The sequence below is a fragment of the Peromyscus californicus genome, unplaced genomic scaffold (assembly GCF_007827085.1).
Source record: "Peromyscus californicus insignis strain IS unplaced genomic scaffold, ASM782708v3 Scaffold_19__1_contigs__length_69161282, whole genome shotgun sequence".
In the NCBI taxonomy this organism is placed as follows: domain Eukaryota; kingdom Metazoa; phylum Chordata; class Mammalia; order Rodentia; family Cricetidae; genus Peromyscus; species Peromyscus californicus.
The window spans coordinates 39,799,195-39,824,369 of record NW_026294491.1 but is presented as its reverse complement, the minus strand read 5'-3'; the positions used below and the strand labels follow the sequence as shown (position 1 = coordinate 39,824,369).

At 48.2% G+C, this 25,175-nt stretch overlaps 2 protein-coding genes across 8 annotated transcripts in view; one reads left to right on the top strand and one right to left on the bottom strand.

Annotated features, from left to right (window-relative positions):
• Arhgef4 (Rho guanine nucleotide exchange factor 4) overlaps positions 1-6,945 on the top strand; it is a 151,015-nt gene extending 144,070 nt beyond the window's left edge. The window contains exons 7-14 of one of the 2 annotated variants that reach the window (XM_052745178.1): positions 199-378; positions 529-708; positions 1,218-1,450; positions 1,804-1,933; positions 3,750-3,881; positions 4,439-4,682; positions 5,291-5,368; positions 5,897-6,945. In XM_052745178.1, the coding sequence (XP_052601138.1) occupies positions 199-378; positions 529-708; positions 1,218-1,450; positions 1,804-1,933; positions 3,750-3,881; positions 4,439-4,682; positions 5,291-5,368; positions 5,897-6,048 (1,329 nt within the window). In that variant the 3' untranslated portion in view covers positions 6,049-6,945. The remainder of the gene's footprint in view (positions 1-198; positions 379-528; positions 709-1,217; positions 1,451-1,803; positions 1,934-3,749; positions 3,882-4,438; positions 4,683-5,290; positions 5,369-5,896) is intronic. The other variant, XM_052745179.1, reaches the window with a different exon arrangement.
• Positions 6,946-7,486: 541 nt separating this feature from the next.
• The window catches only part of Fam168b (family with sequence similarity 168 member B), a 33,255-nt gene continuing 15,566 nt past the window's right edge, over positions 7,487-25,175 (bottom strand). For 3 of the 6 annotated variants that reach the window (XM_052745183.1, XM_052745185.1, XM_052745184.1), the window contains exons 3-8: positions 23,146-23,226; positions 18,511-18,546; positions 14,500-14,642; positions 14,225-14,423; positions 12,568-12,697; positions 7,487-11,841 (exon numbers count right to left, since the gene is read on the bottom strand). In XM_052745183.1, coding sequence (XP_052601143.1) covers positions 12,585-12,697; positions 14,225-14,423; positions 14,500-14,642; positions 18,511-18,546; positions 23,146-23,226 — 572 coding nt within the window. In that variant the 3' untranslated portion in view covers positions 7,487-11,841; positions 12,568-12,584. The remainder of the gene's footprint in view (positions 11,842-12,567; positions 12,698-14,224; positions 14,424-14,499; positions 14,643-18,510; positions 18,547-23,145; positions 23,227-25,175) is intronic. The other 3 variants (XM_052745186.1, XM_052745187.1, XM_052745188.1) reach the window with 3 other exon arrangements.

Sequence of the window (25,175 nt, the reverse complement as noted above, 5' to 3'; positions counted from 1 at the left end):
ACAACAGCTGTGGTCATCAAACCCTCCATCCCCTACCTTGGCCTTGTGCCTAGGAGGTAGTTGCAGGGACATTACAGATAAGCCTTTGGACCTGTGTGTCCTGTGGGAGCTACTGACCTCTGCTCTGGATGACCTGGAGCAGAGAGCTCAGAGACCGACTGGAGGATGGATGGCACTAACCAGCTTTGCATTGTCCAGCTGCGGGTGAACCAGGATGAGCCCGCGGACAACTATGAGGCCCCGCGGGCCGGGGCTGGAGAGGCCGATGACAACGTTCCAGAGGCCCAGAGCTGCAAGGACCAGATGCGTACCAATGTCATCAATGAGATCCTCAGCACTGAGAGGGACTACATCAAGCACCTTCGGGACATCTGTGAGGTGAGGAGGGCAGGGAGGGCTTGCTTGGAGAGGTGAGGGCTGATAGGATGGGTGGGGTCGGGTGGTGAAGTGGGCTGGTGGGGAGGTTGTGGCATGCGGAAGAGTAGACAGGTGGGTCCCTGGAGAGCTTGGCCCCGCCCCATCCTGCAGGGCTATGTCCGCCAGTGCCGTAAGCGTGAGGATATGTTCAGTGAAGAGCAGCTGCGCACCATCTTCGGGAATATCGAGGACATCTACCGTTGCCAGAAGGCGTTTGTGAAGGCTTTGGAGCAGAAATTCAACACAGAGAGGCCACACCTGAGTGAGCTGGGTGCCTGCTTTCTGGAACATGTGAGTGTGCCTGGACCCATTCTGCCCCCCACCCCCACCCCGATGTCTTTATACATGGCTCCCTTGCTTTATCTCTTCCCAGAATTTTCCACACCAGGTTCACAGATAAAAGCTGCTAGTCTTACTGGGCAGAGCCTGTCCTGTCCTATACTGAAGCAGCCAAGGGAGTCTTTCCACCTTCCAAGACCTTACTTGCTTAGCCTTGATAACCCTTCCTGATTAGCACCGTTGATTTCATTAAAAGATAATAAAATAAAAACAGATGCATAATCAGAATATCTCCTGGAAGCCCTGCTGGGAAAGCTGAGTAGCTCCAGCGATAGGCATGCACACATCACAGGTTTTTCCCATCCCTGGAATGACAACAGCCCATAGCTTGTACCCAGCAAAGTTGGTAGAACCAGTCCCTAAAACAAATGCAGAGGCTCCTGTCCCTCTCACTCCATGGCTGTGGCCTGTTGCCTGGGGAAACGGGAGACAACCACCCTGACCTTCCGCTGTGCCCCCAGCAAGCCGACTTCCAGATCTATTCTGAGTACTGCAACAACCACCCCAACGCCTGTGTGGAGCTCTCCCGGCTCACCAAGCTCAGCAAGTACGTGTACTTCTTCGAGGCCTGTCGGCTGCTGCAAAGAATGATTGACATTTCCCTGGATGGCTTTCTGCTGACCCCAGTGCAGAAGATCTGCAAGTATCCCCTCCAGTTGGCGGAGCTGCTCAAGTACACGCACCCCCAGCACAGGTAGAGGGTACAAGGTGGTGAGGGGAGCTGCCTGGGACTCTGCATGCGGTCAGCCAGCCAATTGAATATTTATAGTGTGGGTACCATTTGCAGAATACTGGGTACTGCTGTGGGCATTGGACATAGCTTAGGGTAAAGCAAGCCCATCACCCTGAGCTATATTGGAGTAGGGGAGGATAGACATCAGTGGAGTATTAATCTGTGCTTACCTGCCAGTTATGGAGGAGAGAGACTATGTGCTTGATGGGTGAGACTGTGGCCAAGGGATACAGCCCAGAGAGAGGTGACAACTTCACATGGAGGGTTCTCTCTGCTCTCCAGCTCGCTGCACACTTCTGTCTGTTCTGCCCCAGGGACTTTAAGAACGTTGAAGCTGCCTTGCATGCCATGAAGAACGTGGCCCAGCTCATCAATGAACGGAAGCGGAGACTTGAAAATATCGACAAGATTGCTCAGTGGCAGAGCTCCATAGAGGACTGGGAGGTGAGGGCCCCAGTGCCCAGAAAATGCTGTGGGGTCCTTGCTTGAAAACTGTTCCTGTCCAGAAGGGAACAGAAGCAGGGAGTCACGGCACTCCCAGGAGCTGGTGGAAGACAGGTTCTCTTGCATTAGGCCTTTCTTGGGTGGTGCCTCCACCTTGGCACCTAATGGTCTCCTTCCTGTGTGCACTTCCACACACCTTCTAGCCATCGCCAGCCTAGGGGCAGCCCTAACCCAAGGAACTGTGTTTCTAAGACATCTTGGTCTGTTTCTCTGCCCTCAGGGACAGGCTGGACTGCTAAGTTTTAGATACCTTCTGGAACTTGCAACAGTTGAGTTCAGAGCCAATGGTAGGACTAGAAATGGATCTTCCCATGTCAAGGCTTTGTCAGGTTTTCTGGGTTGCTCATTCCCATGTATCTGCCAGTCTTGCCTTCTAAAGCAACAAGTAAACTCATGACTAAACATTCCTGCTCCTTAGAGGCATGGGCATAGGAGGACTCTGTCCCTCTGCACCCAGCAACCGGCCACCTCTACTCCCTACCCCTATGGAGCCATGGTATAACCATGCCAGCTGTCAGGAGAAGAAACTAAGTGAAAGCATGCTGGAATAAGCCACAGGAAAGTAGAGTCTTAGGCCCTACCCTTACACTGAATCCGAACCCTTGGGTCAGGGAGCAGGACAATGCAGCATACTGGTTCTGAGCCCATGCTTGGCCAAGGACTGGAAAGCACAGTCATCCCCAAATGGACAGCTGCCAGCAGCGCCAGACTGCCAGTTTCAGGTCCTAAATACACTTAGCTGCACGGGCAAGTTCCTGCCAAGGCTATTTTTTTTTTTTTCTCTAAAGCAGCACTGTCCATTCAAAAGACAATGTGAGCCATGTCTAGAATTCTGTACTTTCTAGTAGCCATCTTCCAAAAGGGGGAAAAAAAAAAAGTGGGGTTGGGGCGACGGCTCAGGTGGTTAAGTGCCTGCCGTGTGTGCAAGCAGGAGGACCCGAATTCTGGTTCCCGGCACCCACATAAAGAGCCAGGTGTGGTGACACACCTCTGTCCCAGTCCTAGATGCTTAGAGACAGGAGGATCCCAACCTAACTGCATTTATGAATTCGGTGAAGGATCTTGTCTGAGCAGGTAAGGTGGAGATGGGTTGGTGAGACGGTTTAGCAGGGTCAGGGTGCCCTGCTGCCAAAGCTGACAACTTGTGCCCAGTGTCCAGGCCCCACGTGGCGGAAAGGGAGGCTCCTGCAAGGTGTCCTCTGACCGCCCACACACTTGCTGTGGCATGCGTGCATCTACCCCTCCCCCACACACACACAATAAATAAATGTAATAAAAGTTTTTAAAAAGGATGGAAAGCGACTAAGACACCTGGTGTTGACCTCTGGCCCCCACACTCATCCATAAGCACACATGTGAACGCAGACATACACAACACACACAAAATGAAAAAGTGAAACAGACTTTAATATTTTATTTAGCTCAGTATATCTATTTTACATGGTTTCATACTCTTGGAAATCGTTTTGTACTTTAGAGTGACATATCAAATTCTCAGAGCTCAACAGCCTCAGGAGGCCAACGGCTACAGTGAAGTTCTGTTCTACAGGATGGGTCAAATCTGCCTTTATTCACCTCCCACAGCCTCCCCCCTGCAAGGCCCAAAGGACTGCTTCGGGCTTTAAGAGTGTTGGCCCTCTTACCTTGGCCCGGCACAATTCAGGCTACAGTGGGAAGTCTCACCAACCACAGAGGCGGGAAGTAGAGCCCAAGGTCGGGTGCACTTACCTCACGGCTCTCCTTGGGGTCCACTCAGGGGGAAGATCTCCTGGTCAGGAGCTCGGAACTCATCTACTCGGGGGAGCTGACCCGTGTCACACAGCCTCAAGCCAAGAGTCAGCAGAGAATGTTTTTTCTCTTTGACCGTCAGCTCATCTACTGTAAAAAGGTATCCAAACCACCCTGCCTTGCCAGACCAGTCTCATATAGTAGAGCAGTAAGGGCTGGGGCTCTCGTCTGGAAGCCAAGGGCCTGGCAGTCTATCCTGGCCATTTCGTGTCTCCAGGAGCCCCAGCCAGGCCCTTAGGACTGGCTCTTGGTAGGGAGCCCAGGGACACCGGGTGGCTGTTGAAACAGTGTGCTGTTGAAAACACCCTCCATCCTGACCTGGTCCCTGCCTGCTCCTCAGACCATGTCTCCCCCTGCAAGCCTCCGCTTCTGTCTCATGCGTTCTCTGATCCCAGCAGCCTCTAGCCTCTTTATCGCTAGCTTTTGCTTCCTTCAAACCGTGGCACAATGGCCCCATGCACGGAGCCTTCCTTGTTCTCTCTGCTCTCCCATACCACGTGGGCCGCTGCTTTCATTTCTGAGGCTTTCTGCCTGCCCGTCCATGTGCACCTCAAAGGCAAGACTGTCCTGTCAGCCTGTGGCTGGGGGTGGGAGTGGGCATGACCAGGTGGCCATGCAGGCTGCTGGGCAGCCAAGGCTCAGAGCAGCATCTGGTAGGACCTGCTCCGCCGGGACGTGCTGTACTACAAGGGTCGCCTGGACATGGATGACCTGGAGGTGGTGGATGTGGAAGATGGGAAGGACCGTGACCTGCATGTGAGCGTCAAGAATGCCTTCCGTCTGTACTGTGGTGCCACGGGCGACAGTCACTTACTGTGTGCCAGGAAACCAGAACAGAAGCAGCGCTGGCTGAAGGCCTTTGCCAGGGAGAGGGAGCAGGTGCGGCTGGACCAGGAGACAGGTGGGAAACCCTACTGGGCCTTGCCTAGCCTATGGGGCCCACCTACCAGGCGGTCAGGGCCAACTTGAGAATGAGATCACACCTAGCGCTGGGTGAGGCTGCAGGAACCTCTTGGCACAGACTCTGCTGTGCCTAGCCCTCTAGCAGAAATGCCCCTTCCTCTGTGGTCAGCCTCACTGACTGGGTCTGATAAGAGTGCTTCACTCTTATGTGCCCATCTGTTGAGACCAAAGGAAGCCCCTTTCCGGCCAGCTCAAGTCCTGGGATAACATGGGGGTGGGTCCTACAGAATCCTCTCCCATCCTTTCCTGTTCCTAGGTTCCCAGCTTCATGCTTTGGTTTGGGAAGGAGCCTCCACGGCAGTATAAAGAAGCTAGATTGAGAAATGGGAAGGGGGCACAGGGTCAAGGTGAGAAACGAAGCGGTGGACTGGTTTGGCAAGACAGGGTGGCTGAGCAGGTGAGGGAACAGTCCCTGCCATGCCACTGTCTAAAGTGGGACAGGAATGAGGCACCGGGAAGACAGGACCTGGACCAGGAAGCCCTCCAAGGAGGCACGTGGGCAGTTGAGGAAGGCAAGGCAGGATCTCACGTGTGCCCTTCCCCCAGGCTTCTCCATCACTGAGCTGCAGAGGAAGCAGGCCATGCTGAACGCCAGCAAGCAGCAGGCCACAGGGAAGCCTAAAGGTAAATGGGGAACCATCCTGCTCCTTGGGCAGCTCCAGCCTTGATTACGTTTCCTTCTGATTTCAAAAGCAATGCCAGCTAGCCATCTGGATCCTTGGGAGATGTCCGCTGCCCTTTAAAGGTGTATGTTTCCAAAGGTGATAAGGGCTATAGATTTGGGAGTCGTTGGTCAGTACAGTTTTTGCTTGACGCCTCTGACCTCCTAGTGGCACCAGGAGTTACAGTGATCAATTTCCCAGGCTGCTGATAGGCACATCACAGCTGCCTGGGAGGGAGCCATCTCTCCATCTCCACAGATGGAGGCGGACATCGCACGCCTTGGACAGTGGCCCTGGCCAGCCCTCAGGCTGCAGTAGGCCAGGATCAGGCCAGAAGCTCTTGATAACTTGGGTCCTGTGGGTTGTGGTTAGCCCCCTGGGAAGCAGACCCGGTGTGGCAAACTACCCCGTGAAGGGGGTCTGCAACAGAACCCACAGATGAAACCCTTTGTCTTCTACCTTGTGACCCCCGATGTCTCTCCCTGCCCAGCTGTTGGCAGGCCAGGGTACCTGACCCGCCACAAGCATCCATCCTCGCCTGCCAGCCGGCCCCAGCAGCAGGTGTTAGTGCTAGCAGAGCCCAGGCGGAAGCCATCTAACTTCTGGCACAGCATCAGCCGACTGGCACCCTTCCGAAAGTGAGCCAGCACCTACCGGACAACCTGACAGCACTCTGTGGACCCAGCCCTCCCTCAAGGCCTACTCCATCAGGCCTTCTACCTGTTTCGGAAACTGGAAGTGAACAGGTACAGCATCAGAGCTGTACGAAGTCTGGGCTCCGCCTCTGGCCTCTTCCCCACTGCTGACCAAGTGTTGCACGGGTACCAGCCTCTGCCTATACTCTGGACCTGCACAGGGCCTCCACCAATGGTAAGCCTGCAAGCCACAGCTCAGAACCACCGGCCAGGCTGTGCAAACAAGGCTCATTTGCTCCGGACGTTCTTTGGAAAGCTTATCCGCACTCCTGTTTTCGGTGGGCAGGAGACCAAAGTCCGTGGCCATGAGCTACCTGCAAAAGCAGGTGTGTCGCCCTCTGCTATTTCTCCTGTCAGGCTCCCAGCCCACTTGCAACTTCAGAGGTCAGGAACCAGGAATTCTGCACTCCTAACTACCCATAGCTGTCCTTAGGCCTCCTGGCTCCTCTAGACACTGCTGGCTGCCAGACACCCTCTTTGTGACATGTGCAATGAGAAAAAACAAAACAAAAACGTACAGTCAACTGTGTGCCTGGTTCCAGGTTAGTGACAGTCCCCTATGGCTGGGGTGGCTGCACACATACCCAGTCCCTGTTCATTACGATTTTGTCATGTTGTTTCTCTAACAATGGAGAATCGGGAGAATTGTTAATGACACAGAAAGATTGCCTTACCCTAGTGAGTGTGAGAAGCCATAAGGACTGACTCCTTGTGGGGCACACAGCCAGGCCTGCATGTAGTGCAGAGCCCATAGGATTCAGAAGCATGGTCAGTTACTCTTGCACTGTACCTTCTTTAATCCAGAAACCACATTTAATTTCATAAAGAAACTTAAGAAAAGTAACCTGGCTGCTGGTCAATTGTTGGTGTATGTGTGAATTTCCTCTTTCATGTGCTGGCCCGTCTCTCCTGGGGCTGGTACCCTGCCTCTCCCTCAGCTACTCTGTTCTCAGCCTAGGGAAGTGTTGCTCACTAGGATACAGCCGCAAGGCTCCTGGTAGAGGTGGGCTAAGGTGGCTAGGCTCACTGTTACAGAAGCCTGCAGGGGAGGAAAGCAAGTGAGGGAACCATGGATGGTGGTAGGCACACACTCCCTCCCACCTCCCAGAGGATACAGGTCATTGGTATGTGGGCTAAGGGATGGGCTCCGTGTCATTTCTGGGTCTCAGCATCCCCCTTACTAAACTGAGGGACACAGGAGGCTTATGAGGAGCTACGTAAGCCTACACCTCCTACACCACCTTGGAGGACCCTCTCCACCAAAGCCACTGAGGGCTGAACACACAGCCTCACCCAACCCCTAGCACTCTCCTGCCTGGGAGAAGTGGCAACATGTGCCTGTCATGCCATTACCTCTGACAAAACTCACGTGAAAACAATCAGAATATGCAACACAAGTCAATCTTTATTGAAAACTGCAGTATTAATACATAACAATTCCTGTTACAATAAACGTGCTTTTAAGGATTTTAAATCTGAGCTCATCTACTCATCAGATTGCATAAAAAATTAAAACAGCATGAATTTACATTTAATTGAACTGGCTCAGGATGGACAGTCTGCCCATTCCTATTGTATTGACACGTAAGTTCAATGAAGAGGCAAGGGATGCCTTTAACACTGGAAGACAATGCTGACTTAAGCATAAAAAAAGTACCAAGAAAACAGTGTAAAAAAGAGTATTTAAAAATAAAAGTTTAAAAAAAGAAGAACCTTTTCTGTTCGGTCACAGCCTAACAGGCTCCTTGGGGCCTCCAGCTGCCACAATAACCCTGCTGGGAGCCAGTCCCCAGTGTGACCTAAACTGGTCTATTATACTGCCAACAGTCTGCACCAGACCCACCCACTGCCCTTCCCTGGGAGCTGCCTGCTATAACGATCAGGTCCTCACCTCTCATGTACAACTACTGTGGTCCCTAGACAGAAAAGCTGCTACCTCCCATCCCATGATTCTAGTAAGATTTATTCCACAGGTTTTCTGTTCTTCAAATGAAGAGGGGGTAGGGAAGAAAGGAATCCTCTAAGACATGGGGAATTATTTTAACTGTTCCTACAGAAAGCACATTATCCTTTCTGGGTAGCTATCAGTCCATCAATGTAGAAGACTGGGCAGGATAAGCAACTCAGGAAACACGCAAACCTGGGAGGTGCGCTGGACAGGAGCGTAGGCTCTGCACGCCACTGCTCGGCCAGCTGCACTCCTGCCCTCCAGCAACCCTCAGAAAGCACCAAAGGACCAGCAGCTGCCACAATTGCCAGTGCGCCCTAGGAGGTCCTGTGCATCCAGCAGAGGTATACCACAACTACAGAAGTCAGCTGCGGAATGAGAGGTGGCGGCCCAGTCAGTAATACTGTACTCCAATATTCAGAAAGGGGAGCTGAGGAAATGGGAAGCAGCCCCAACGGTTAAGGCTTATGCCAGCCAGCCTCAAGCACAGGCCCTCTCACAAAGGCCCAAGTGAGAGGCCAGTGAGCTCAAACCTCCCCAAAGAGTTTCCTCTCACTGTAGCATGCCCCCAAGAAACACCCAATCTGTTCCTCCAGCCTCCTATCACCGCAGGCTAACATAACTAGATGCAATAGACACCGGTACACGGCAGAGGGAAGGTGGGCACTCAGTAGCCAGTGCAGAACTGAGGCCCTCCCTCCTGCCAGAAATACCGCCTCTGCAACAAGCACAAGCTGCTCTCCAGTGTGCTAACTGTAGGCTAACAGCCACTCAGTGGGTCTTCCAAGGAAGACCACAAGCCGGGAGACAGAAGTTCTGAAGCGCACTTCTTCCATATAGCCTGTTACCTAACTAGCCCACTCCTGATGGTGGTCCTGCTTCTCCGGGAGCTCGCAGGTTCCTTAACACTCAACAACTCTACCCAACTTTAAACTGCAAGCAGCAGCAGCAGCAGCAGCAGCAGCAGCAGCAGCAGCAGAAGAAGAAGAAGAAGAAAGATCCCTAGCCTCAGGGGAGGCAGCAGAGAATAAACTTAAAAAATTATATATCTATCCTTAACAATGATGTCAAGTTCAGATATCAGGTCCTTTGCCTGCCAGTATTACCTTCTAAAAGAATTCAGCTGAAGGACTCTAGTGGGGAATGTTAAGCACATAAAAAGCACACTTTCTTGGAATGTTCCTCAATGTTTTTGGGATAACTATGCAGCTGTGTAATAGAATACTGACCCGAGTTCTGTTCCTTAATTTTATTGAAACTGAATGCTGTTGAAATCACCACCTGTGAGTTTGTTATTTTCACCTGATAGATGAGATCTTTCACCAGCAAATTCCACAGCTGATGTCCTAATGGCTTCAAAACAGAAAAGACTTCCACACAGATGTGTTATATAGTACAGAAGTATCTGATAGTCACTCAATTCAATTTGAAAGAAAAGGAATGATGTGTTAACAGTTACAGGGCAAGTGTGTGAAGCTGATGTAATCAGCAGGAGGGGATGCCACCCCACTCTTCTTTCTCCTGAGAACTCAGGGCCCGTGGAAACACACACTGTGTGCAGCTGCAAGCAGACCCAAAGACTTGATAACTTCCTGTCGTAAGTGAACAACTCTACCTTTTAGAGGCAGGGAGACAGGTATGTTTAGTTGGGAGTGTGAGAGGGTATTTTTTCAAACACATGCAAAAATCACGGGTACATTTGTTCCACTGATCTGTGATTGTTCACTTGGAAAAACCACCTTCTGTCTGTTGGGTCCAGGGGAAACCTTGGATCCAGCCACATCGCAAACCATCCACAAGGGTGGGAATCCCAACATGAAGTACAGGTACAAGCTGTGTGCCTACAGCAAATGTTTCTGTCTCTGTGCACTGTGTGCTTTCTTGTCACACACACACACACACACACACACACACACACACACACACACACACACACACACACACACACACACAAACGCTTAAGTGCTCATGAGGCGATTAAACATACTCATCCATAAACATTCTATGTTCATGGACATTAGGATTGAGAACTCTTCTGTTTACACTGATCCATGCAGAAATTTTCCAAAACTTCTTAAAAAATAAAATGCTAAAAACAAATTATGAAGAGCACTACTATAAAAATAAGGTTTCTAAAGGCTCACTGTTCAGATGACCCACCCTCTAGCCAAGTTGATGGCTAATGAGGCAACCTCCACACCAACATGGAAGCCCTGACCTAGCTGCCAGAAACAAGCACCCTTCCAACCAAAACCCCAGCACTTCAATGGGGAAAAAACAAAACACACCCCCACTTGACAGACTCCAGAGTGGTCCTCATGCCTTGCCCTTCTGACCCTCACTGAACAGAAACTCTCACAGATTCAAGTTGGGCATATACAGGCAAAAAGAACCTTTTTGATTTCTTATGTACATACTCAGATTACACACTCAAAAATCTCTCCCACAACAGATCCGGACAGGCAAGCGCAGTCCAAAACTGCATGGCCCTTTCCACTCTCCACATGTGCTCGGTGCTGAGTGCCATTAGCCATACAAAAAGATGGCAAAAGAGGCTCACAGGACATTTATGCAGGCTTTCTAGGCCCCACCCCAGCTAGACAGAGGACAGGTCATCATCAGGTGAATGACCCTGGGACAAGCTACATTACTTCTACATTTTTAGACATAATCACAGCCCTGCTTCTCTACAAGAAACACGAGGAACTAACTTAAAAATACACTTATTCCCTTTTAACCAGTCTTAAATATACAACATTCTCCACAGCACACAGCTGAAGTCTCTGCCCTTCTTTGTGGGGTGAATACAGCAGTGCCTATGTGTTTTTAGCAGACTCAATTATTTCTCCAGGGGAAAGAAAGGGATGAGTGAAATATTTCCCTAAGTGAAATAGAGCAAAAGACACCTCAGTGTGGCTGCTCCTCTCTGACGTCTTCCCTCCTGGGAAGGTAAGTTTAGTTCTGCACTGGACTTTCCCAACAGATCCCAAACATTGTCCTGGAGACACACAGTGGAAATTCAGACGGCAGAGACCCTGCTCTATGGACACAGAGACTGCCCTTCACCCCAGCTGTACCGGCCACCCAGCACTATTTCCTGACAGGCTTTAGGTACATCCCCGCTCCTCAGACCACACGGCAGCTGAAATGAAGGAGGGGGACCCTACTATACCTGCTGCTGCTCTGGTGCCACCACAGACTCATACTCTCCCAGTCCCTGCAGCTCCCTCCAGGTTCGTCAGTGCCAAAAAGAAAACAGGTCGCTGAAAACTACAAGTCTGTGTCCCTAGCTGGCAACCCTCATCACCCCAAGAATCCCCTCCAGCACTCGATGCTTCTTGAGGACATTCACGTGCACACGTGTAACTGGGAGACTCGCACACATTACAACAGCGCCTGAGTGACACAGGCTGTAGAACAGGGTCCAGTCCTTTGGATTTTGCATATGATGGTTTTGCATCAGTCACTGCAGGTAGATTGAGCAAGCTTTGTTTCTGTGTTTGTTTTTATAAACATGCATTCAACTAGATAGGATTAGAATAGAGTGATACTCCCTTTTTATCATTACGGTTAGCTACAAAATGTGCCAGGCAGTCCACAAAACAGGATTTGCTTTAAAACCAACCCCCAGAGTTAGTTGGAGACTAGCGAGCTGGGGCCTGCTGGGCTGGGCCGCAGTCGTGTTTAGCTAAGTGTCGAGAGCATTAAGAAGAAAGTCCTGGTTGGAGGCACAAGGCCTGCAGCACCAGCTGTGGAACTCAATGAAGTGACTGCACAGCTCCATCCTCAAACCTGGGAAAGAATGACAGACAGTCAGACAGGCACCTCTGCTTCAACAACTCCAGAGGGCAGCAGTAGCCAGAACTGCTGCCCCTGGTTCCCCCTTACCTTACAGACACACCTTGTGCCCTATGCCCCCATTGTTAACTGGAACCCTACAAACTGCAGCAAACACAAGGGTGATACATGCCCATTACAGAAGCAGCAAGATGCAGTGTGAACAGCTTAACACTCAATGGCTTCCTTTCTTCCTCTGCTTTGGGACATCCCACTAAGAATAAAAACAGAAAGCTCTGCACTGTCCCCATGTAAAGAGTGGGTGCGCCTTTCTCTTAGTGCTTAGCAAAAGGGAATCTCAACTGAGGGCCTGTCGTGTCAGGCTGGCCCGTGCACATGTCTGTGTGGCATTTTCTTGATTGCTAATTAATGAGGTCTGGTCTGGAGGTTGATCCCTGGGCTGGTGAGTTAAGATGTATAAGGAAGGTAGCGGAGCAGGTCGGTAAGCAGTCATCCTCCATGGTCTGTGCTTCAGTTCCTGCCTCGGATTCCCATTACGGTGGACTGGAACAGTACGCCAGACCAACCCTTCCCTTCCCCCAAGTTGATACTGCTCAGATTTATCCCAGGAACAGAGAGCAAACTGGAACAGTGCTGAAATCTGAGGTCAGTTTCCCATTTCCTCAGAGAAAGGGACCTTCACCGGGACCCAGCCAGCCAGCACCCTTCACTAGTACTCACATGAATCTGCGGGGTAATCACCACTGAGGGGGCACATAGCTGTAGGTGGGTGTTCCTGGGGCTCGGTATGTGGGGACAGTGACTGGGTGAGGGGCGACAGGAGTTGGAGAATGAGCAGTCAGCAGGGTCCCTGGAAGAAAGAGAACACTTCACACAAAAGACATAGGTGATCTCTCCTGCAGAGCTCCACCATGTGGCCTCTGAAAAGCACATGACCTGGATTCCTTGTAAGGGAGACACAGGGGAAGAGGAATGGTCTTGAACTGGAAGGGTCAAAACTCGGAACAGATTATCCCCAAGTTCTGAACGGCATTATAAGCACAGCAGCTGGCGATCATAGTGTGCACACTAAGAAAAACTAAGTATTACTCCTCTTCAAAAGGAAGGAAATCCTGACACAAGTAACAGAAGTGAACTTTGAGAATACTGTGCTAAGTGAAAAAGCCAGTGAGGTAAAGGACAGTATGTGTTCCTACTTGTATGAGGTTCTGAAGATTGTCAAATTCAGAGACAGAACACAGAATAGTGGATGCCAGAGCTTGGGGAAGAAAAAAGACAGCATCTGTTTAATGGGTACAAGAGTTTTAGATTCAGGGTGAACATTCTGGAGACCTGTTTCAGAGTAACGTGGGTATACTTAACACAGTTGTATACTGGAGGGAGAGAGGGAGAGAGAGAGGAGGGGAGAGAGGGGAAGAGAGATAAGAACAGACACACACATGAGGAGGAGGCAGGGAGGAAGGGGAAAGAGAGAAAGAACATGACCACATGCATGAGGGAGTTCTAATTCCATGAACATGTACACTCAGCAATGGCCTGCATGACTCTGAGGCTAAACCATACCGCCACAACTCAAGGTGGGGGATGCTTGCTGCTCACCCCCCTCCTCCGGGAGCTGCCCCCAGGCAGGCAGCAGCAGTCTGTGCTAGCCTTCTACACTTGAACAACAAACTCAGAAAAATCAAATGGCGATTCTAAGCAGAAGGAAACAGAATACCACGTGCTATGTCTGACATGATTCCCTTAGGCTGAAGTCCAGAACACTTTTCTATGGAATGGCTTGATTTTTTTTCCCCCTTCTTAAATCCGAGTCATGGAGAACAAGTGACCTTGTGTGGAAAAGCTTAAAGGCAGCTACATATACTGAAAGGTCAAGAGGTGAAGTCGTCTTTAGGCCTTCCACCAAATCCCAAGGTTCCATGGAGGTATGCCCCAACCCACTTCCCTGATTCAATACATAATTGGCCCAGGGTTTCGACAAGCAGCTATCCCCTCTATCAACACGAAGCCAGCTTTCTTAAACACGTCCTCATTACTGCAACATGACCAACAGAGACAGCTGGCCCATCTGGAATACAAAGTACCTACCCTGCTGCTCACTGGAGATGGAGCCAAATGAGGGTTACCTGAGACTCCTCGTTCCTACTGCCAAGTGGCCACCTAGCTCCCTAACAAAGTGTGCTGTTCAGTTATGCTCCACAGTGGAGCCTACTTGACTCGCTCATGAAAGGAGAAAGGGAAGAGGGGAGGGGGCAGTCCTTCCACACAACTGAAGCCGTGAGAATCTAATGCCAAAGGTCAGAACTTCATGGACTCTCCCCATTTCAGGCAGCTCTCAGGCTGCCGCAGAACACACCCACCAAGAACTAGGACTCACCTGCTGACATGGCCATTGTGGTTCCAGCAACCATGCCCATGGTGACCCCACTGCCTCGAGGAGGAGGAATGGGAGCAGGGTAGACAGTTGCTGGCATGCCATTGGGCTGCACCACCGTGGTGTGGTGAATGACGTGAGGGGGTGCTGCATACAGAGGCTGTGTATAGTAGGTGCCTTGCTGTGGGGAAAACAGAGACAACTGCCAGAGGGTCCCAGGGCTGTAGGGATATGATGGAACCAACCCTCCCCGAGGTGTAGGGTATGCCCAAGCATACCTGGGCATATGGGCTCTGCTGGGGGTAGGCACTTCTCACTGGGTACACGGCCGTCTGGTAGGGGTTGGGGGAGGAGGAGTATGGTGGCACAGCTCCGCTGGTTGGGGAACAGGACACTTTGTAAGGTGTACCAGGAGTGTAGCCTGGAACAAAGAAGCGAAAAGCCTCAGTTCACCCGGCCAATGCCAGACAAGGACAGCTGCACAGGGAGGAGCCAGGGCTACTACCAATCATTAACACGGTGAAGGTCTGTTGACACCGTAGCCCTGTCTCTCTCTCGTGAGACCTAGGTGTCTTAGCTTTGTTGCGAGTATGTGTATATAGTGGTTAGTTCTGTAGACCATATATGCACAGAAGAACCTGTCCTGTCTTGCTGGCATAGAAAGTGTGATGGCCTCCCTCGGCTAAACTTGGCATTAATGGCACATATACCTTTTCACCCTGCAAATAAGGTCCAAAAGTCTATCTTAGGGAAATAAGCATGTACACACAAAAACTTCACTGCAAGCAAGCTTATCTCTATGTTGCTCATTACAGCAAAACTAAAGAATCCAACCAAACGATAAGCTCAGCAAAGCACTGTAGTATAAAGATGTGAGTCACTGAAGATAGAAAAAAAAAAAAAGCAGATTATGAAACAGAAGACATGAGAAGATGTCAAGGAAACAGTTCAGCAGCAAGAGCACATATTGCTATTCTAGAGGACCCAAGTTCAGTTCCCAGCACCCACAATGGGTCACTTACAACCACCTTTAACTCTAGCTCCACAGATCCAACCTCTTCTGCCCTCCTCTTTTGCCTTACATGCAAAAACCCCCACACAAGACACACACAGCCAAATAATTTTTTAAAAAAAGAAATACAACACATAAAGCTACATGACCAAAAGGGGAAGAGAAGATGGTAACCCTACAGGCAATCCTTCCAGAAGCTGTATGCTCAGGTGGCAAGAAGGTGAGTAAGCAGCTTGGCTCCAAGATGTACTCAGAAGCTGAGGAAGGGGTCTAGAAGGGCAGACTAAGCAGCTACTGAGGGAACATCAGAGACGGGTCTTCCCTAGGGCCAGGAGAGTTCAGACCACAGCCAATTGGCCAATAACCAGACTCCGGTGCATCCATGGGAACCAACTGCTGCTGATACACAGGACAAGCTCCACGATAACTGTATTTAGTGAAAGCCAGACAGCTGACGGGAAACCCTAGGAAGAGGTCAGTGACTGAAAACCTCAAGGCAGTGACCAGGAGAGGAAAATAAGAATTTCCTGTTTTGCTGGAATAGAACTGCTATGGCCTCCCTCGGCTCAACTTGGAATTAATGGCACATACATTTTTTTTTTTACCCTGTAATTAAGGTCCTTTCAAAAGAATGCAACCACATACTGTGGTGGCAGTGTACAACCATCCAAACACAGCAAACATCACACTTGTACTCTGAGGACAGCTTCCAGTTCTCATCAATTCTACCTCTGCACAAGCTTTCTGAAGAGGCCATGGTGGCCTTCACGGTCTTGTTGGTGCAAACTTGTGGCACAGAGTACTCAGTTGTCCATGGGAGTGTCAGAATTACAAGCTCTCAAGCTACAGACACATGTCTCAGATGCAAGCAACACCCCCTAGGGGCCATAACAGAACTTGGAAAGCATGTTCTCCAGCCTTACGCATAAATCTTCATCAACAGGAGACTCTGTGATCCAGACATATACTACTACTTAGCAATCACTAAAAAAAAAAAAAAAAAAAAAAAAAAAAAAAAAAAAAAAAACTTACAATGAATCTCAAAACCTCACTGGATTTTCAAAGCAAGACACAAAACAGCATATAACAAATGATCATTTACATATGTAACAACTGCCCAGTCTACCTAGAAAGGAACAGACATGGCATATATGTATTTTGAAATTCCAAAGTTTTAAATATCTGGAAGAAATCAGGAAGGGGAGAGGAAAGGGAAGCCCTTCTAGAATAATGAAAAGTACCCCAAAATTTTTTGGGTGATAGCTCCACAGTACCAAAATCCAACCGTAAAAATTCATCTAAATACACACTAAATATGTGAATGTTTGCACATAAATTGTGTCTCAATTTTAAAAGAATGAACCAAGCATAAACAATTTTAATTTGAAATTGTAATGTTTTAATTATATTATTAGCAGAGAGAATTAATAACTTCTATAATATCTACCAGTTTTAAATACACCAACTTTCAATTTTTGCCAAGAGAGCCAAATATCTAGATTTCCATCAGGGTTTTTAAAGCAAGTAAGAAGAGAAGAGCACATAAAGAGACCACCATAGCTTGGATCTTAAGGGCCCCCGAGACCCCTGTGGTAAAGGCTGGTCTGCAGGGTGGTAGTGCAAGAGGTAGATACACCTTTAAGAGACAGGGCCTAGTAGTGTCACGAGGGGCATGCTCGATCTCCAAGTGGCTGTGGGATCTATCCACAGGTAAGTGCTTTGGCTTCATGATGGTATATGCAATTTTAAATATGCTCAGCTTTATTATATGCCAATTATACAACGTATTTGTAAACCATTTTTAAGTAAAGGAAAAGCAATTTAAGATTCCTCCAGTTCAGGTTTCAGCAACACTGAAAGGGGAAGATCTAGGACAGCCCTAACCTGTTACTCCCAAGTGAAAACTCTCATCATGAAAAGAGGAAGCACCCGCCACTAGGCCACGCCACGGAAGCAGGCCAGCATCTGTCCGTCTGTCCGTCACAGACACGGAGCCAGGTCCTGCTGTGGATGACTTTTAGTAGCAAGCACAGGGAAGCAGAACACTCACAGCAATGCCTATGCAGGAGGAGAGGGAAACCAACTCCGAGTGGGGAGCAAGGCTCACACAAAAGAAAGGGACTGTGGGGGCTGGGGCAGGGAAATTAAGCCCCTCCCTGTCAAACCAGTTCTTCACTTACCACAAACAACCACGACTGACAGAACAATCACCTCACAGCTGGCCTTGCTAATAACTGACTCCCACTCAACTGTTTCAAGCTAGCTTCTGCCCCATTATTTCCACGAACCTCAACTGAGCCATCTAGCCAGAACTTACAGTTTTGTAACCCCTGCACTCTGAAAACTGAGGCAGGAGACTGTGGATCTGAGGCCAGTATGGGTGCATTGCTTAAAACCAAAAATACAAAAGGGAGAGTGAAATCCTGAGGAATCACTAATATCACATGAAGAAATATCGACACTCAATGCTCAAGCGTGTCACACTTTGAGAACAGATGCTAGGTGTTAATCTGGGACCACATTAGAACTTGTAGTGCTAGTCAGTTTCACATGGCCTTAAAAAACAGGACCCACTTTCTGCATGGCATAATAAAAAACCAAAAATAAACACCCATGATACACATGACACATTTGGAAACTGGAGCACTAATAATGAATACTTTAGGTATGATGATAGTATTACATATGCTTTTAGAAATATTTCTAAAAATCATCAACATGATGTATGAGCTGCTTCAAAACACCATAGGAAAAGCAATGGCAGTATAGATGAAATCCCAACTCGGAGCTGGTAGCAATCAGAGCCAAGCGATTGGGGAAGTAGGGACTGCACTCTCACAAGCGTGGGTATGCACCTGAAATTGTTTCTAATGAAAACTCTAAAGAGGTATAACACTACACCTAACTCTTAGCACTCAGGAAGCTGAGGCGAGAGGATGGAGAATTCAAGACTGGCTTAGGCTACACAGTCTGACCCGATTCATTACATCAAGTATAGGCTGGAGAGAATACTCAGGTTAAAAGCACTGGCTACTCTTAGAGAGGACCTGAGTTCAGTTCCCCACACTCACATGGCAGCCCATAACCATCTGTAACTCCAGTTCCAGGGGATCTGAGGCCCTCTTCTGGCCTCCTCTGGCACTGGGCACACACATGGTGCACACACACACACACACACACATGCAGGCAAACACTCATACACATGAGTGTTGAAGTCTCCAAGGCAAACAAACAAACAAACACAAGGGTCAGAACACAGCTCAGACGGAGCACTTGCCTAGCATGTGCAAGACCCTGGGTTCAAGCTCCAGCACTGCAAACAAGAACAGACAAAAATCAGTTTTTAAAAAAGGACAAAGGATTGTTTTAAGGTTAGGCAAGCTGTTACAGATTTAAAGGAGGCAAAAGATATAAATTCAAATTCATAAACAGATTCAGTATGTAGCATTAAGTCGATCTTCATCCCAAATACACAAAAATATTGGCCATTTCTCAGTGTGAGGCCTTCACAGTCCTAGGGGCAATGGCTGCTAGACCTTAAGTCACTATCCAGAGCACTATTGGGAGGTGGAGTACAGATGCAGGAAAATGGATTTTGGTTGGGGGGGGGGGGGGCTCTAAAACATGACTCCTTCCTAATCTCTTGGGAAGCTACTGAAGGAAATACCCCACAAAAGCCAAGTGGGAACTAAGAAAGAGGGCAAGGACTGAAGAAAAGTAAGGCAAAAGTCCCAGGCTTCTGCACAAGAGTGCCCAGATTAGGACTCCGGCCAGGGCATGAGCAAGGGCTTCCACAGCAGCTCCCAGAAAGCACAGTAGTGAGATAGCTCGTGGGCCAGAAACACCAAGAGGTCCTGACAGAGATCAAGAGTCTTATTTATTTAGCCCCAAGAGGCACAAAGTGAATGAGGAAGAAGAAACGCATATCCGTGGCATGACCATGATAAGGAAAGGGCAGGCAAGTAAAAGAACTACTAGAGCCTTGTCACCCAAAGGAACAAGTCAACAAGGATGGAACAGTACCACTGTCACCAAGCCACTATCCTGGGAACACAGGAAGAGCCACCACAAAATGACAGCAGTAGAGTCCAGTGGGGTCTGGACAGACAGGCATTCAAACAGTGACAGCAGCAGACTCACTCACTCACTCCTTCCTCCCTTCCTGAGACAGTGTCACACAGCCCAGGAAAACCTCAAATCCACTGTATAGAAGACGACTGTCCTACATTTCCAATCCTCCTGCCTCTAGCTCCACAATGAGCCACCATTCTAAGTTTATGTAGTCTGGGATTTGTGTATACTAGGGAAGCACTGTACCAACTAAGCCACACCACCCCCAGCCCCTTGCTTTAATTTTCAAAAGCTTTCTAGAAATATACGCATCATAAGACTCTGGGCATACACACCTTTAAGACAGAAAGACTACTGTAACCCACAAGTTGACTAAGAAAAAGGGGTGGAGAGGATGGTTTAGGGGTGAAGAGCACTCACTGCTCTTGCACAGGATCCAGGTTCACCCCAAGCATCCACGGGGCAGCTCACAACCACCTGTAACTCCAGTTCCAGGGTCTCTGGTGCCTTTTTCTAGCCTCTGTGGGCACCAATCCACAAAAACACACTTCTAACCTAGTGCTACATACAATTAACTCCAAATGAACCGAAGCCCTAAATACACCAGCCAAAACTGCTGGAAGAAAAAGCAAGAAAATCGTTTTCGGCAGATTTTCAGGATACCAGAAATGTAACCCACAAAAGAACAGAATGATAACCTCATCAAATTTTTAAAACTTCTGCTCTGTGAAAGACATCCAGAAGGGGGAAAAACTAGGAGAGAAACCTCTGTAATCATGAATGTGATAAATTATTCTTAAAAACCCAGCAACAGAACAAACTCGGTCTCTAAGCAAGTGAATAGTATATCTCACTTCCAGCTACTCAGGAGGCTGAGGCCCAGGAGTTCAAGACACCCCAAGTGGGGAGAGCGGACACACACACACACACACACACACACACACACACACACTGGAGAGCAGGCTCAGTGATTAAAACTCCACACTGCTCTTGCACAAGATCTGGGTTCGGTTCCCAGAACCCATATTAGGTAGCTCACAACTACCTGTAACTCCTGATCCGGGATCTGATGTTCTCTCTGTCTTCTGGGGCATGTGCACACACAACAAAGAAACTCACACAGGAACACAGACACATAATAAAAAATAAACAAAAAACAAAAGTTAAGAGCACTTGCTACTCTTGTGGAAGACCCAGGTTCAGTTTTCAGCATGTACACAGTGGCTCACACCACCTGTAACTCCAGTTTCAGGGGAACCAATGCTCTCTTCTGGCCTTTGCAGGTACTTGACATGCAGGTGGTACACATATACATGTAAACAAATGCTCACACAGAAATGAGAAAAACAAATCTCCAAACAAAACCTGTAAAAATAAAATCACTGCCTTAAAAACAAACTTAGTAACCGATAACAATGTCAAAGATACACATATCTCCCTCCTTTTGAACACACCCTTGCACAAGCTGGCAACTGCTCCATCACTGATTTTATCCAAAGCCCTCATTCTATTTTTTAAATTAAGTATTTATTTATTTTTAACTATGTGTTATGTGTCTGCACCCATGTATGCAGGTCAGTGTCAGATCCCCTGGAGCTGCAGTTACAGGGAGCTATGAGCTGCCTCACATGGGTGCTAGGACCTAAGATTTGCAATGGTAACAACTGCTCTCCACCACTGAACCATCTCTCCATTTCAGTCTCTCATTCACTATTTATAAGAAACTGAGTCTCGCCAGGCGGTGGTGGCGCACGCCTTTAATCCCAGCACTCGGGAGGCAGAGGCAGGCGGATCTCTGTGAGTTCGAGGCCAGCCTGGGCTACCAAGTGAGTTCCAGGAGAGGCGCAAAGCTACACAGAGAAAGCCTGTCTCGAAAAACCAAAAAAAAAAAAAAAAAAGAAACTGAGTCTCTCTAAGTTGTGCAGGCTAGCCTTGAACTCACTCTCTGTAGACCAGACAGGCCTTGACCTTCTGATCCTCCTGCATCAGCCTCCAGAGTATCTGGTAGACCAGGCCCAGAAGCACAACTCTTTACCAAAGACAGTCAAATGGTAAATTAACACATCATGAAAAGATAATCAGTGCTCCTGTGGCGAACGTCTGTAAATCATTAGATACCCACTAGCACAGCAGGAGGGGAAGGACTGATGACCCCAGAGCTGCAAACATACAGAGGACTAGAACTAGTAAATGCACAACCGAGGAGAACGCAGAGAGCAGTCACTCTGCAAGACTTTTTGGCAGTTTCTTACCTGCACTAAGAATCAGCTAGTCCATCCCTTTGTATTTACTCAACAAAAAACATGAAAGCATGTACACACAGATTTATGCTAAAAACATCCAGAAAATTTCACTTGCACAATTAATTTTAAATATAAACCCCAAACTCAAACAGCACACATGCCATTAGCTAGCCAACAGAGATGCAAGCGATGTTTCCCATATAATGGGCACAACCTAACAATGGAAGGGAGGAAGTAATTACAGGTACAACAGCAAAGTCCAAGTACTTACACCCAGTAAAAGATGCCAGTCCCAAAATAAAGTACACTCTATGTGATTCCACTTACACAAAAATTCAGAAAACACAACTCATCTACAGCAGAGAAAACACATCTGTGATTCTTTGGAGCCTAGTAAAGTTGAAATGGGCAGAACAAATGTGTCCAAACAGATCTGTTCACACCAACTGTGACAGGGATACACTTCACAGCAGAAAGGATGAAATGCACACTCTACATACGTGCAGTTTGTTGGGTGATACACACAAGGGCACCGTTTGAAAGGAAGCTACAGATTGTAAAGGCCTTACCAGGAGAGGGTGCAGAGCTGTTGGTGCCCCTGCTGAGTAACACTATGAACAACTGCAGATGTTTCACAGCAGTCTCAATGACAGGCTCGGAGACCAAGTGTGTGAAAAGGAGCCAGACAAAAATCACAAGAAGGAGGAGCTTTCTGGAGAAAGAGGCCACCACGGGAAAGAGCTAGGACGTTCAAGTAAAGACTCTCGTCTCCCAGAGAAGGGCAACCATTAAGCTTCTGCTGGGTACATTGCCATGTACACTCACATGGCTCAAGTGAGCAGAGACATGAACCTAAGACAAAAAACACTGAAGCAGAAAGACCAAGTCCCAGTTTCCCTCTGGGTCTGAGCTAAGAAAGGCAGTCAGGCTGGGCCCAGAAGAGACGGGTAAGCCGGCAGACTTTTTGAGTCACAAGTAAGGAATTCACAGGAAGGGCACTGTTGGTTTCTTTTCTACCCAAAGCAATTTTGAGTCTAGAGCTGTATGGAGCAAAGAACTGTCCCAGCAGCCTCGCCAGAGATCTCCCATGAGCCAACACCCTCAAAGGAATCACATTATCCTGAGTAAGTGAAGCCCAAGAGAAGCGGACAGCTTGCACCAGAAGGTGCAGGAGAAAAATCTCACTAAATAATCTTTATGCAACTCAGAGTCAAATAAACTCTTCTCAATTTTAACCAGCAATTTCTCAAATCTGAAAATGTTCTCATATACTATATACAGAAAATAAAGTTTGCTTTTTAAAATATAACCACAGCTCTGTGGACAGACCTCAATGACAATACGGTCTTCAGTTCCTAGCACTAAGCCCTATCCTAAGAACAGATATCTAGCACAAGGAATTACCCGTATAGCCCAGAGACTGTGGTGGGAGAATCTGAGAAACTCAGTAAAGCAAAGCTTATGTGCACTGGGGACTAAGCTTTGATTGAACTCACTGACAGGTTCATTTATGAACGTAGAAAGCCACCCAACCACAAATCCTAGTTCCATACCTCCTCCCCCAGCTACACACAAGATATCTGCCATGCAGTACATACCTGTCTGGAAGGTAGGATTTGCTCCAGGGTACATGTTAGGAGAATAGGCAGGAGCTGCTGCGTAGCCCACAGGAAAACCAGCTGCAGGGAAACACACATCACAATAGCATTCATTATCAATGAAGAAGTGCAGCCACCTGAACACCAGGCCTCCTTATCTGTTTCTAGAACTCCACACACTGTGCTCAAACAAAATTGTCTCTAGTTATCTTCTTTCCTCAGAATTTTGATAAGTCACAAACGTAACCCAGTCTGTGAGATCTGTAATTGAATGCTCACATTCTACAACTAAGAAAAAAAAAAAAAAAAAAAAAAAGACTAGGCAGAAACTGAGTCAGCAGTCCACTGTCCAGAACAGCTGAATAGAGGAGCAGATGTGCAACTTAGTGTGGAGTGCACCCTTAGCATGTGCGAGGCCCTACGTTCAATCCCAGGGCCAAAACAACTATCTAAGAACAGTAAGTAGCCAGGCGGTGGTGGCGCACGCCTTTAATCCCAGCACTCGGGAGGTAGAGGCAGGTGGATCTCTGTGAGTTCAAGGCCAGCCTGGTCTACCGAGTGAGTTCCAGAAAAGAAGCAAAGCTGCACAGAGAAACCCTGTCTTGAAAAACCAAAACCAAACCAAACAAACAAACAAACAAACAAAAAACAGCAAGTAAAGCCAGGTGTGGTGGTACACATCTTTAATCCTAGCACTGGGGGGGCAAAGGCATGTAGATGGCTGAGCTCCAGGCCAATGAGGGCTACATGCAGCATGACCCTGTCTAGATGAAAGGAAAAGAATAGCTAAGTCATAATTTTAAGCATAAGGAAAAGAAGGGAGAGGAAGAAGGGGAGAAGAGAGAAAGGATCCAAGATGGAGTCTCCAAATCCTAACACCCCAGAATCACATCATTTGTAAGTCAGCCCGAGTCTCAGCATCATACACTACCTCATTACCCTCGCCTGGCTTCACTGCACAAAGTGGAAAAGAACCAGGGTTCAAAGTGAGCTTGGACCCACCCTAGAGTGTACTTTTTGCTGATAAGTGTTTTAAGGCCACATATTCTCAGTGACTGCAAAGACAGAGTCACAGTATGGTATTTAAAAGTTAGTGATGTTTGTTCTTGTTCTTAGGCACTGTTTCAAACTCCCAAATTCATTTTAGGCTTCAGGCGTCTTCACATTTCTCAAGTTCTAATCCCCAGCTCCCTCAGTTCAAGGTGACCAGTTAGGAGCCCAGGTTATCAATATCATTATACTCAATTCTTACTAAAGGGGCTCTAATTAACCTCAAAGATACCCAGAATGGGAAAACACAACCAGAATCCATATAAAAGCAAGATCATCTGTTTTCTTTCTTTCTTCTTCTTCCTCTTCTTTTTTTTGGTTTTGGTTTTTCGAGACAGCGTTTCTCTGTATAGCTTTGCGCCTTTCCTGGAACGCGCTTTGGAGACCAGGCTGGCCTCGAACTCACAGAGATCCACCTGTCTCTGCCTCCCGAGTGCTGGGATTAAAGGCGTGAGCCACCACCACCTGGCCTGTTTTCTTTCTTAGAGACAGGATCCTCCTGCCACTGCCTATGGAGCATTGGTACTTACAGGAACGTACCACCATACCCCCTGAAGATGACTTTTTTTAATTTTTAAATTTTTATTTCTGCACATGTGCCTGTTTGTCTGTATGTGCAGTTTGTGAGTACAGGTGCCCTTAGAGGTGAGGAGACGGTGTCAGAACTCTGGTGCCAGCAGACATTACGAAAGTTATAAACTACTAGAGTGCTAAGAACAGGACTCAGGGTCTCACCAAGAGCAGCAGCAAGTGCTCTTAAACCTCTGACCCTTGTCTCCAGCCCCAAGGTTCCTTTTAATAATATAAACAGTCTTTAGTCAGACTAACCCAAAGCCACAAACACAATCACACAGATACATCAAGTAAGATATTCAACAGAATCCTGCCCTTGTGGTGTCCACCAGGAGAGGGAGCCTCAGACACCCACCTTGCCCTCCTCAGAGTCCAGGATTCCTTGTGCCCCCTTCTGCCTAACCTAA